The sequence below is a fragment of the Bemisia tabaci genome, chromosome 3 (assembly GCF_918797505.1).
Source record: "Bemisia tabaci chromosome 3, PGI_BMITA_v3".
Classification (NCBI taxonomy): domain Eukaryota; kingdom Metazoa; phylum Arthropoda; class Insecta; order Hemiptera; family Aleyrodidae; genus Bemisia; species Bemisia tabaci.
In genome coordinates, this window is record NC_092795.1 from 19,899,339 (window position 1) to 19,914,042 (window position 14,704).

Genomic DNA, 14,704 nt, shown 5'->3' on the forward strand with positions numbered 1-14,704 from the left:
AGTCCACTGATGTTCTGATTCTACAACCCTAAATGCAATTAGTAAAGAAAGACATATTTTCCACAAGCTTTGAGTCCTGCCTCACCGATTGGTTAATTTAAATTTCTAGCTGGACTTTTTCCTAACTTTTCAGCCAAAAAAAGAGGGGAAAATACAAATATGTTGAGATGCGTGTTCGAATTTTTCCTGAGGTGCGTGACCATAAAATGATTTTGGCGCTTTCGTCATTCTTGGATCAGAGGATGCAGGGGCTGCAGGATGCAGTCAACACTTTAAGACTGCAGCGTTGTTATATATTTAAACAATGGAAGCATTTGTTCGGACGATTGACAATGTTGCGATACAAATCAGTAATATTTTAGCTCATAAACACAATATGCAACGCTGAGAGTAAGTTACAAGTTAAGAGAAACAAGCAAAGCGCCCTTTATTAATGTCAAATGCGACAAACACTCATTCTATCTCCTGGATGCAAATATTCGGGCTCCATGGATGTCCGTGTTGCATACACACGGGAGTGAAGGCGTTTCGGCTGTCCAAGCACTTTACCGCTGCACCAACGGCGCGGCGCCAAAGGCGGGCATTACTTCGAGGATCCAAATGGCAGAGCGCTTTCAATTCTTCGTTTATACCACAAGGATATCTCGCCAGATGGATGTCCACATTGCTTATGAAAAATGTAAGACGCGATGGCGTGAGTCGTGAAGTCGCAATGCTCTGCTCTAGTTGAAAGCAACATTACAAATAAGACGAACGGAAACAAACACAACATGGAAATAGAGCGAGGGAAAGGATGCGCGTTAACGACGGCGCAGAGATACAACTATTCGTACTTGATGGACGTCCGTGCTGCATCTGAAAAATTGAAGGCGCGATGACGCGAAGCGTGAGTTCTCAATGCTCTGCTATATGCTGCCAATGAGGTGTCGCTCAGATTCGGGAGAAAAGTTAAAAAAGAGGCCCGAATACGTCTTTCTTGTCGTCGGCTGTGTTGATACTCGTTTTTCCTCTTTTTTCAGGTTCTTGCCTGATTCTTTTTTTTTTTAGGATGGATTTTTAGACCCACGTCTTAAGCTCGTGTAAACCGCAGCTCTGACACGGTTCTTGTGGAAATAATGGTGCTTGGATGCGTCCAGTGGCTTTAATTTTTTTTGTTTTCTTTAATTTCAGAAGACTGTCGGTCACTTCAATACGTTCAGTTTTACAATTTTTACTCTGTACGATTAATAAACTTCGAACCTGAAAATAGCGTAAACTTGTGCTGCTTTGCCAAAATTTTCTGAACCCCTCTCCACGAAGGGGATGCCCCATCAGGAAATATCACATTACGCCCCTTTAATTAACCAAGGGTCTACGCCCTCAGATGCGAGCCAGTCCGACCCTGAATTGGCGAACTATCTTTAGTTAAAAATTGATTACAATGCCTCTCATCCTTCACCTGCAAGAGCTCTATTATTCATTTCGCCATTTTTTTTTTTAAATTGGGAAGTACCATCCATGTCCACGTGTAATCACGTCAGGTGGGTTTCAAAGCCCATCTTTCCTCAAACTACAACACCCACTGGCATAAGGTTCTAGAACCGCCAATGGTTAGACTCGGTAAAATTAAGTTTTTTGTTTTCGATGATTATGATTATAAGTAAAGTCAAGGTCGAGCTGGGAGCCTATAAAATCCAAAATGAATCTACAATACATGTAAACAAATGTATAAAACTCGTTGAAAACCCTTGGCGGAGCCGACGAAAGCATTAGCGCGAGTAAACATGCGCGGACCATTAGCACACCCGCGTTGTTACCTGGAATGCTGCGGGTTTCCGACGGGACCTGAGTCACTCGCAAGTTGCGGGGTTGTAAATCTCGCCCGGCTGACAAAAGGGCGTATCTCTATTTCCAAGTGAGCCGTGAAACACGTGGAGGTATTTGGAAAATAGGGCTCAACTCAAAGAGCAGTTACGCTGTTACGCCCTCATGTCAGAGAAGCGACGAAATGGCGAGTATTCCTCGAGCTCCGTCCGAATGCGTAAGGAAGTCCCGGGTAGTTGTATTTACTCGGGCTAATCAGCGTCTTTGTGCCATTCGAAAAGCTGTGGGTGACACGCCGCCGGGGTCGGGGGTCAAGGACGCCCAAGTCGGAAATTTCCAGTGCAAGTTCATGGAGGATACCTACAGCAAATAAAAATGACCCGGGTTCCATATTTGAAAAACATCGCACATCGTCAATTCGATGTTATGAAGTTTCATGTCAGGTTAGACCTGGCCAAGTAGCAGTGATCGCGATAAGTTGTGGTTTGATTAGAGAATATATCGCGACCGTACCAACGTCGGTCTATTGCAATATTATCGGATATGAAAATTAGTTGAATTGCGATATAATCGCATAAATTCGCAATTATATCGCGATTTTATCAAACGCGATTTAAAAGAGACGAAACTGCGACAAGATTGAGGATAATCGCTCAGATGATGATGATGATGATCCTATCGATTTCATATCCAAAAAATCGCAATTTAGATTTAAAACATAGCAATTTTTCGCGTGGAAAAATGCTACCTACTTGGGAAGAGGGGCCGTGATGACTTCCGGGCAGAGGGTTTACAGGGTGGCAGTTTTAGGAAAGGTGAGTTAAAGTAATAGGGACTTACGTGCAAATTGCTTTGTCTCTGAAATCGCTCCAAGTTGTATCCAAAGTAAATCATACACCACGTCTCCGCAAAGAATTTTTAAAAATATGCTTTTTAAAATTCAGTCGAAGAAAGCGGGGACCGCTCTTTCTACACCGCCTGGACGGATACAACTATACCCACCTTGTGGCTGTCCGTGTTGCATATTCTCAATATCCTAAGGCGCTTAGAATTTGCTTGCGCTCATGACGTCGCATCGCAAGTGCAAGTTTCACAAATGCCCGGTCATTTGGCAGGGGTAGGCGCTTATTTGGACGTATTTCTGTCAAACGGAACTAAGCGCCGATTTGAGTTCCTTTTGAGGAATTTAGAATGCCGGATAGCGCGTTCTGTCAAACGGAACTAAGCGCCATGGAAAAGCATTGCGAGTACATAGGACGGAATGAGCCCAACGCCCGATTCCGCCGCCAATCCAAGCCCCCTCTACCTCCCCTCCCCCTATGGCGCTTAGTTCCGTTTGGCAGAAATACGTCCATTTTTGAGAGGGTCGTTGAAGGGACCTCAGAGGCCATTTCTCGAGAAACTCGGAAAACTTCAACTTTAAAATACGCAACTCTTAAATACAAAACGAGCGCTCATCATCTACCGAATGAATAAGTCGTTACAATCTGATTACATCATCGGTTTTAAGGTACAGAGTGTCCCAGACCACCCGTAACAGGCTTGTTTCTGGGTTATTTTCGGTCGGGTGAAGACACGGAGACTTCAACGAATAAAGATCCGACCCGGAAGGAATCAGAATTTCATATAATCCCAAGCCCCCCCCCCCCCCCCCTCTGGCCCCTTGTAGGATTAAAGGGAGGTGGTGATTTCAAAAGTTAGGGTTCCCTTCAAAATTGTGAAATTATTATATCACATTCAGAAATTACGGTAAATTTTACCGCAATCGATATACCAAGAAATCTAGAATCGGACCGTTAACTGCCGCACAGCGGATCGAGTCAATAGGAGAGGTCGGACCAAATTTTGAAATTTTAAACGCTTATAACTCCGTTTATACAACAGTTTGAGGTTCTAAAAGTGGCTCTATTGGTTCCCTCGTGAAATTTTCTATCAATAGTACCCATTGAAATTTTAAATGTGACAAAATAAAATCAAAATTTGAAGTTTTAGTCAAAATTTTTATGTCCAACCTCTTCAATTGGCTCGATTCACCATGTGCCGTGCTAAAAGAGAACGCCAAGTGAGGCTTCAAACGTTACCACATTGTAGACGAGGCACTAAAAGATCCTCCATTTGTACGCGGGAAAAAGAAATGACCGAAATGTTGCATCTCCATTGCAGTTAACTCCTGAGGTTTTATCCGTCTATTTTTCTACCCTTGCGTTAAACTCTCCGCGTTCTTACGGAATCACATACAGATCGTTCGTTTGTGCGCAGGCAAAAGAAAAGACCAAAATTTTGATTACTGCTTGTAGTAAACTCCTACACAGAGAGAATATTTAACGCATAGAAGTTTGGTTTATACGGGAAGTATAAAACACGAAATAACCCTAGCCTTCGGTTGGCAATTTTAAGAGGAAATTACAGTTTTCTAGGTTTCATAAAGAACGATCGGTATCTACCGACGTCGCAATCGAAAAGGTGTATGCATTTTCCTAGTCTCTTCGTTGTTTTTCTACGCTAAATTCACCGCAAAGGTACCAAAATCAACACAAAATTTGTGTTGGTTTGTGTTTCACGATTAACCAATTGTAATACAAGAACACAAATATGTTTATCAGTGTAAGATTTGGCACACGTCTATCTTTCTGTCCTAGCATTAAAGTCTCCGAGAGAGATCGCATAGAGGTCCACCGTTGGCGTTGGTACGCCAGCAATGTTGAAAACTTGCTTTATCGGATAAAACATTTCTTCGTAGACAACTTGCCTCACCATTTTTTTCTGTCTAGAGTCTATCAACCTAAAACTGAAAAGAGAGAAAAACGCCCCTAATAAAACTGACGAATGCTACAGTTTGCACTTTTAAATTTGACATCCTGTTTTACCAACCACGTTCACACAATGGGCGATAACGATGAATTTTTTATAAAATGTAGGTACAACAGTTAGTTATTCTGAGCGAAAAGCTCGGTCGTCTAGAATTTAATCGACACTTGAATTAAAAAGCCACATTCCGGTTCAATTTCAATTTTTAGTCTCATGAGTGGGATACACAGAAAAATATAAATAAATCAGCCGAAGTGTATCAAATAGGCGATTTTGAATTTTTTCGAGGAAGGCCCTGTCTTTTACCTTTACGGATCGATATTTCAAACGAAAATGGGCCAATTTTGGGTTTTTTTCCCATTATTGATTTGAGGTAAAATTTTCCGTACTTTTTAAATAAAACGAAATACTTTTAAAAATAATGAAGGAAACTAACTTTAAAAATCATAACTCCCCTTCCACTCCACGAGGGGGACTGGAGGGACCTCTTCGGGCCATGTATTTTGGATTCCTTGGGGGATCGGTTTCCTACTCGGCTGTCGGCTATGCAGTCTCCGATTTTATCTGGATTATTATAACCGCGCGAGAAAAAACCCTGGCGTAGGTGGTCCGGGACACCCAATATACCTAGTCATGAGAACTCAGTGTGCGAAAAATCATGGTTGCACATGGTAGCAACAATGACTGTTAAAAAGAGAAAAATTGAAAAAAACTCGAAAAACCCCGAAAGGCCAACTAAACTCTTCATAAAACTATTACAATTTTCGTCTCAGGAAACCCTGTTTGGGGATATTTTTTAGGTAAAATTAAAGTAAAAAAATTTAAAAAAAAATCTTCGAACATCATTTGTATAGTTTTTGAATAGTTAAAATGTTTGCAAAAAATGTTGAAAAACTTTAAAACAATAGCAGTCATTTTTATCAAAGACCTGTCTCAATTTTAACTATATTTTTATTTATAAAAAAATAGCGGAAAAAGAATTTCCTCACATGAACATTATATCAGTTTTAGCAGGACCTATGTGTGTAAAATAGAACAGTAGCAGAACATAAAGCCAAAAGCGATTAACTTTACCTGAAACTATCAGCGTAAAATCAGTGAGCTTTCATGTTGTCAATGTTGCCTACATGCCTTCGGTTGTCATGCCATTTACTATCGATGACGTCATACGACTGATTCAACGGTTTACGTCACAACAAGGATTCTAACCTTTCTGTGACGTAGTAACAGTTTGTTGTGTTGTGCATTGTGTATTTATAAAGGAAAGGAACTGAATGATTTCCTTTAAATTTTATTTTATAATTTAAAATTAACTCTTACACTTGTGACCCTTTCAGTCTCCTTTTTCCTTTGAGTTAAAGATACATCACGTTGGTACCTGCCCTGCGTGATCATTTTGTCTTCTTTTACACTTGAGTCTGACTCATTGAGATTTGTTTTGTTTAGTTTTTGTGTGCATGTATTGTGAATTTCTGTATCACCGTTTTACTGTTAATCAATCAGTTTTCTCCGTGTAAATGAAGTATTTGTAGGAAATGGCAAGGAATTCTCACAGCAAATCCAGCCTTCAAAGTCTTGAAAACAACCTCTCAGTTGTCGAAGTGAAAAGCAAGGTAAAGGAGTTGGATCTGTATTTTTCAGGTTATGAAAAGTTGTCTACCCGCTAACACAGTCCTTCCTTAGATTTCCAAATCTGAGGTCTCAAAATCTTTGCATTCTGTAGAGGTATTTTGTGTGGAACATCCTTTTTGAGTCATCAAAGAAATTAAGAAGATGTTGACGAGCGGAGACGTGCAAATTTCCACGTTGCCGTCACAGCGAGCAAATGCAGATTAGGGTTGGGTCTGAGGACAATTTCAAGTTTACAGATGTATCCTCATTCTCATTGGCTGGATATAAGTTTCTACTTCATGACTATATCTGGAAGAGGCTGCATAGCCATCACCCTTCTGTATTTTCTCCGTGCACTTGAGTGGACACCCACAGGGTATCATTAAAAAGTAATCAGTGACGAACTGAGGTAAAAGAAGGTTCAGCTCTAAACTTGAGTGGCAACGTCTTGCTCCACCTAAAAATTTTGCTAGAATAATTTACAGAACCTTTAGCAAACTCCTGTACTGATTCCAACACCTTAGGTACAGATAAGTTTTACTGGATACCAGTTTTCATCAGAATATTTAAAATTTTCCGATGGGTCTTAAATGAGCTTGCTGTAGCAAATGTTTCTCTTTGTAGTTAAAATGTATAAAACTTGCCAGAAAGTGTGATTTTGGTGCACAGAAGAACTCATACTCTTTGACTGAATAGACTAGGTAGATAGACCAAGACCACCTGATATTCAAGTTTAAGAACATTCTACTAAGAATAAATAATCAACAGAACAGGAAATATGCCCAAGCTTGCTTTTAATAAACATCTGTTTCTTTACAGTTTGATGCGGAATTCCGGAGATTCTCCTTATCAAAATCTGAAAAGTATGAAACTTTTAGAGAAATGCTAGAAACTCTGCATCACCTAAGTGATATACCATTTGTTGTCTCTTACACTGACCCAAAAGATGGAGACTTGTTACCCTTGAATAATGATGATAACTTAGGAATAGCCTTACAAAAAGCTAAACCTCTTCTCAGAGTTATCATTCAACGTAAAGGTGAGTTTCTTACAAGCTTACTTTTTTACATTTTGTATCCTGTCTCTAAAGTCCATCATCCATAATTTTCAATACTTTTCTATTCTCATTTCTCATACAATTTAGAATTAAAACAAGGCAAAATGCAGGATGTATGTTGCCTCTAATTGTTTGCCAAATTTTGAGAGAAGATTCTATATTTTTAATTTTTGAGCGTCGAAGAATAGTCTGAAAATTAGAGAAAATGCCTGAGAATTTAAAGTAATATCTTACACTTATCAGCACACAGCGCATGCTGTGTGCTACCAATTACTTTCAACATTCATCTCCTAACGCTTTTGTTTTTTATTGCAGCTGCTTTCTAAGTTTTATTAATTACTTTATTTCTCATTACTCCTGTGATATTTCAGTAGGTACTTATTTATCATTTATTTTTATCTGCCTACCGTGAGTCTCCTGGCAAGTTTCCTCTGTCTTTGAGGCCCCTATAATTGTCAGAAATCTCGGAATTCTTTGATTTTACTTTTTATAAATATTTACAGAAATAAATGTCTTGGTTTAGAGTTTAAAAAAATCGCTAAGAACAGGCTTCATCAACGTCAGTTTTGCACAATAATTCATTGTCCCCGCTTAATCACAGATTTGGCTCATATATTCTTGAAATTTTTTTTTGCTTCCCTAGGAGAGAGTTTAGAAGAATTCAAGGGCTATGGAACCATGAAACATCGGAATCTCATCTCATCGATCCTTGGAGGAACTCAGGGTAAAACAAAATCAAATCTGCTGATCTCGAATCCTCATGATTTTCGACAAGTAAGTATGATTCATTGTATCACAGATGAATGATGCAAGGTGATATATCTTGCCTAATGAAATTGCTATTCCTTAGGACAAATTCAAAAATCTTTTTTTTTAGACTAGCATAAACTCTAAGTCCTAATGCATTCATACTGCCAAGTAATAGAACATCAGTTGATGTATTCTGTTGCCTGGAGTGTCCGTGTCATATTTTGTTTGTTGAGAAAGAATCAGTACAGCAGCACTTAACCTAAAAAAAGGGTTTTTAAAATCACCCATTGCAGTCTGCTCATGAGAAGGCTTTCCCTTACCAATCTATTTAATTTCTTTTCTGTGCAATTTCCCATGTTACTTGATTCTTACTATTTTTGAAATTTTCAGCTTTCGCTCTCAGCCTTTACTTTTATGTAAAATATATACTGTTGAGGTTCTATTTATGTTAACGAAATGTGTACGTTGATTGTTAATCAGGTTTCTGCAATTATCGATGTTGACTCTGTGCCAGAATTTTGTCGAAGAGTAAAACTTCTGAAGCATGGGTCCGAGCGGCCTTTAGGTTTTTACATTCGTGACGGTACTTCAGTGAAGGTTACTCCTGTGGGACTAGAGAAAGTACCTGGAATATTTATTTCACGATTGGTACCAGGTGGATTAGCTGAATCAACTGGACTACTAGCTGTCAATGATGAAGTCCTTGAAGTCAATGGTATTGAAGTAGCAGGAAAGACACTTGATCAGGTATTTACGATTATAGATAATAATTTTTGAAGTGTAAATTTCATGCTTTGGCATCAGCTCTAATTCAGCTTTAGGCTCAAACTTTTTCTAACCTTCTAAATTTTTTCTTAGTAATTAAGTGTTAACTTTGAACCATTGAGCTAAAGTCCTGCTCCTTACTTGTAACTATTAAAATTATTTTCATTCTTAAAATTTGAACTTCAACAAACTTTGAACAAATTTTAACTGAAAAAGAACTAGTCAACACCCAAGTGTTTGGTTGTTTTTTTGAGTCATTAAATCAACTCTCAAAGCTCAAATCACCTTGCGAGTGCTCTGCACATTCATTGTAACATTTGTATTTCATCCAAACTGTTTCTTAAATTTCTGTAATAACCACACATTTACTGACTATTTTTGGTTGTGTTCCTCTTACAGGTTACAGACATGATGGTTGCAAATAGCTCAAATCTAATCATAACTGTCAAACCTGCCAATCAGCGAATTTCTTGAGGACATTAGAAGCATTTTTTGTAACAATTTGCTGGGCTATCAAACATGGTAATCATCATGCTTTTCATCTTTCGTAGACTTGACTAGGAACCTTGCTCAACTCAAGTGTTCCTTTGTGAAGCTGTCTTAACCTAAAGTACAAGAAGGATTGCGCAATTGGATTGTTTTCCAATTAAAAATAATGATCAGTATTCAAATAACTTACGTTATACAAATTTTTTCCTTTATTTAGTCATTTTAATTGAGTAAAAGTCTACTCTAAAAAAAAAAAAAAAAAAAAAAAAAAAAAAAAAAAATCACGAATAATTTAATAGTCTTTATTGTCGATCGAAGTACAATTTTGACTGGGGCACTATCCTTTTATTTAATTTTTTGTTCAGGAAATTTTGAAGCTTGACCTCTATTGCCAGGGGTAAAAAATCAGTACCATGCTCTGTAATTTTAAAAAACAATATTTTTACTGGCTAGGCAGGCCAGCAATCTTTAAAAAAGAAAACCAGGATACTACATCGTTAATGAGAGATTTTGTATCATTATCGTTCAACTTATTGAAAGTTGGGATAACTTGCAGAGAAAGCAAGGACCGTTTCTTTGGAAAAAAGTGAAAAAGTGCCTTAAAATGTGCCCCCCCCCCCCCAATATGTGCCTCATTAAAGAAAAAAATTAGACTGCTGAATTAAATTTCAGTTTATTTCCCTTTGTTTGATTATTTCTTTTATTTTAACTGATGTTGTGTAAAGGTTTCTTCGGTTTTGCTTAAATTTTTACCGATATGACCTTTTTACCTTGTATAGAAATGAAACTTGTATGCACACATAAGTTTGCACGTTTTTAAATCATCAAATTTTTATGATTGTTAGATTTTAATTCACTTTATTTGAAAATAATTTTTTTCAAAGACAAGCTCTCAATATCTATTCTATGCCCATATTGAAAATATGTGTATTTTTATCTGCAAGGACAAATGATATCATATCAATTATTTATTCATACCAAGCTGTGGTTTTACTTTTATCAACTTTTTTAAAATATAGTTGTTCTGAAGAACTTTCAAAACATAAGGGTATTTTTTGAGCTGGAGCCTAACAGAAAGTATCATCTTAATATTTTCTTAATTTATTTTTGCTTTTGAATGAATTAATTACTGGATGAATCAATATGTCACCTCTCATTTAACTTTCAACTTAGTGTATCTGTAAAATGATTGGCCAATGTGTTTTAGAAGCATTTTATACGCAATCAAACTTTTTTTCTCTCTTTTTTTAATATGTAAAATTTATTCTAGAATAATGATATATATACTACAGATAACCATGGAAAGCTAAGACCTCTTCAAATTAGATGATCAATGAACCTACAAATTTTAAACATACCATTTTCAAACTGAAATATTCTGGATGCCAGGAGAAACATCACTGTGTACTTTAAACTAGTGCTATTTCATTCACAAAAATGATGAGGATTCTTGTTCATTCTTTGTTTTGGCTGAGCTATCAGATAAATTGGCACTTGTAGGAGACGAATTCATCAGTATTTCCTCAGAAGAAGGTATTGGTTTTCAGTATCTGTGCACAATGGCAGCCTGGTGTCGTTGTTGCACTTGATCAACCCCATATGGTTATGGGAGGACTGCAATGTAGTCGCTTGCGAATGGAAAGTTAACAGCTGCCAACATATCTGACGTGAATTCTAAAAAATGCATTCCGAAACTTTTAATCGCCACTTCTAATTCTTGTACTTATTGTTTTTAGTTTTACTCTGAACCAGCATTGTAAAAACATGTATATATGTCTCTAGTCAAATTGATTATTTATAATGAGCACTGAAATTTATCTTATATAGCATATTGATGGTGCAACTAGAAAAATGGGTTTCTAAATCATGGCTATTTTGTCGGTGTCTTAAAAGGGTTCTTGACACCTTAAAATGTCCTACATGTTATATTATATAGTGCTGTTTTACACGTCGCTGATGCCAGCTGGTATCAACATCGGTAGCACAATTTTAATCAAAAGTTTGCAAACCATCTTGCACAACTGTGGATTGGAAAACCCAGGGGCAGGTCCATCATTAAAGAGTCTGCCAAAATCAATCCCTCTTTCAGCAAGGAAGCTGCTTAAAACATCATTCCTTTGAACGGTCATTTCAATTTCTCCATTTTTTAGAATCCTTAGGTTACAAATGACTGCTTCAGGAATAGAGGGCATTTTTTTGTTTTTATCATTATCATCGACGAATTTTATAATGAAGCGGAGCCCTTTTTCATCGACATACTTGAAGCAATCATTTTCAGAATTCAAAAATCCATTGCTACCAGTAGATCCATTGCCAGTAGTAGATGCACTTTTGCATAATTTTTTTCTTGCTGGTGTGATAGTGTCATCAATCGATCCTTTAGGAACAAAAAAGTCCCATCTCTGCCTAAATTAATAGGATCAGGATTCTCTTTGGTTTTTTCAAATTTTTGAGGAGTATTGACAGGAATATGTTCCGTTGGTTGGACATATATAACTGTATTCGCTTCTGTATTGAATTTGTCAAAGAATTTTGTGAACTTCACAAGTTTGAATCCAATAGGCGGATTCAGCTTGGAGCTGAAAGTTTCGAAGACTCTCTGGTAAACTTGTTCTGCTTTCATCTGTTTGAAGAACTTCATCCTTCGAACATTCATTTTGTTAAACGCCATAGTCTGCTATTCTTTATCGGTTAGAGGATGAAATTGTTGCAAGCCGTATAAGAGGGTCAGGGATCTTAGAAATTCGGTGTTTAGAGGAGGTTTTTCACCAAATGTGCCTCCAAATTTAAATCTTTTGTCAACTGAATGATATGTAGTCGAGGATTTAGCAAGGGACAGAGTCGAACGTCTAGGAGGGCAGGGAATACAACCTGAAACAGAATGAACAAGAAAAACAATAAATAGATGAGAAAAGAATTTATCATGTACTTTTTTCGAATCATGATAAAACAGCCTCGGGGAAAAAAAATTTCCGGGTTTAATTTTGATGATCGGGTCGACCGCAAGTTTTCTCAACGTAACCTCCAACTTTGACTGACAAAGTTCATGAATTTTATGCTGTTTAAAACATGGCAATAACTGTTCCGAAGAACTTTTTTTTTTCCTCTAGGATAGACACGTCTTTATTACAGAATAGCATCTTCTGTATCCATTCATTTGATTTGTTACACAGATCGCCAAGAGGTGAAGGAAGCAAACATTTCTGATTCTGAGTCATAATTCAAGACCTTTAAAATTTGTTTAAACCCTTGGAAGTCCCTTGAAATCCTTGAAAAGAGCCATTATAATACATTGATATAGTTAAGTAACTGTTTACATCTCCTTGAAGAGTCCTTGATTTTAGTTTTAAGTACAAATCATGAGCCCTTAAGTTTAAGGAAACAAAGGGATTGACGAAAAAATGTACGCTTCTGTCCACAGAATCCTCTCCCTACCATGAAAAAAAACTGTAGAAATTTATGAATACAGGCTGTACTTCGTTTTTGTTTTAAAAAAAATGAAGTATGACGGTAAATTTGCAGCAGCGCCATTGAGGTAGGCAATTTTCTACTTTCACCAGAAATATGCAAGATCCTTGTGGATACCCCTCTGGTCAATTAGACGAAAATGACGTTTAGAATCTTCCTCAGATAAAGAGCTTTCTCCGACTACATTATGCACTGATGTTTGAACTCAACCAAGAGGAATATTCCAAAAGGATCTCATGTAATGCACCGTGTATTTTATTATATATTGATGAAGGTATTATGTAACATTCCTTCAATTTTTATAGTAATATGTATGTATTTAGTTGAAAAACGTTAAGTTACCCCTAACAGTACTAATTAATTACTGGTTTTTATGTTCATTCTTCGCTTGCAGATATGTTCAGAAACAAGCTTAACTTGAAATTCTCTTGTTTCAAAATATGTAATTTTTAATGCCTTCATTCTCAACATTCTTCAATGTAATTATAATTTTGAATAATTTTTTTGTTGAAATTTTTCATGTGCGGATAGCACAGGAAGGTTTTCAGGTCAACTATGGTATTACACTTGGTTTGAAATCAGTCATTAGATAGACCTACTTTCAATCCCATAATGTTCTTGTAATAGTTCAGCTTTTTTAAGAGCTGTAGACAGCTCTCAGATGTGCTCTTTAGAATTTTACTGGATTATTTTTCTGTTTAACATCCTGGTCAAATTATGAAGTGCTCATTACTTTGCTGTAATATGCAGATGTCTTTAAGTTGAGCACTGTTTATTTTCTTTCTGCTCTCTTTTTTCATATTATTACAGGAGGTATGCTCCTTTGGGGAGTAAGTGTAATGGGAGTACAGTAAATGTCCAATTCTAGAGTTGTTATGGAGTTCCTGAGGGGAATAAAATTAGAAACATGACGAATTGAAATGAATCGTGATGCTAAAGTACTTCAAAGATTTCTAAAAATTGACAGAATTTGGTGCTCCCCTTCCAGACCCCACTTATAATTTTAAAATGGCATAAATTTGTAATTTCAGCCTTGCTATAATTTCAGCATTACTCCGTCAGTCATCCGAAAATTATACTCAGTGCCCTTCTTTCTCACGGACACAATAAAATGTAGCATGGATAAATTTTGTTACGTCGCTAATTTCAATCAACTGGACGTTTACATTTTCTTTTCAAATCATCTTTTTCCACAGGTAATCTTCTTGTGAAGTTACCAAAACTAAAATGATCAACTTCCCATGTAAATGAATTGTAATGTAAAATTTTTAGCATCCATTCTCTTGTACCTATTTCATTTATGAAAATTTGCATCGTCACAATAAGTAGCCGCACATTCATAATTGCATCACTGTAATTAGATGGACTAGAGAGACAGAGAGAGAGATTAACGACATTGAGTTACAACAAATATATGGGATTTTTAGTATAAATAGTTATTTATGATCAATATCTTTAGATGTGATTTTGAATTAATGTCAGTGCCATTAATTTTGTCCAAAATCTACCTTTTCCCCAAAAAATTCTCTCAAGGTTGACAATCCTGCTAATATATTCACCCTTAATTTCATGTTTAGTGAAAATGTTGGTGGGCTTTCTTATGAATGTGGTGCTCTTTTAATGACCTCTTTAAGAGCCCTTCCTGAGTTTGAGACTTGATTCTAGACCTAATGAGCTCTACAGTTAAGTCTAAAACCAGGATCTCCTAAAATTCTACAAGAGAGTAATTGATTAAATGGACTAACTGGAGCCATAATTAGCTTAATTACATAAGACTCTCCTTCATTCCTCTTACATTTATCTTTTTTATCTGGAAAGAAGGTGACATTCTAATTTGAAGTTTTGTGAGTTTAATGTTTAAAAAAAAGGAGAGATTCGAAGAAACCTTCTAATTAGAGCTGTACCAAAAAAACTCATACAGGCTGAACACAGAATCATTGGTCTAACTTGCAT

General features: G+C 36.7%; 1 protein-coding gene across 1 annotated transcript; it reads left to right on the forward strand.

Annotated features, from left to right (window-relative positions):
* The first annotated feature begins 5,833 nt into the window (after positions 1-5,833).
* LOC109035050 (partitioning defective protein 6) lies at positions 5,834-10,238 on the forward strand. The gene is made up of 5 exons (XM_019048518.2): positions 5,834-6,224; positions 7,042-7,261; positions 7,923-8,053; positions 8,510-8,776; positions 9,194-10,238. Exons 1-5 carry the CDS (start codon positions 6,147-6,149, stop codon positions 9,266-9,268), a joined length of 771 nt encoding a protein of 256 aa, XP_018904063.1. The 5' UTR covers positions 5,834-6,146; the 3' UTR covers positions 9,269-10,238.
* Positions 10,239-14,704: the final 4,466 nt, after the last annotated feature.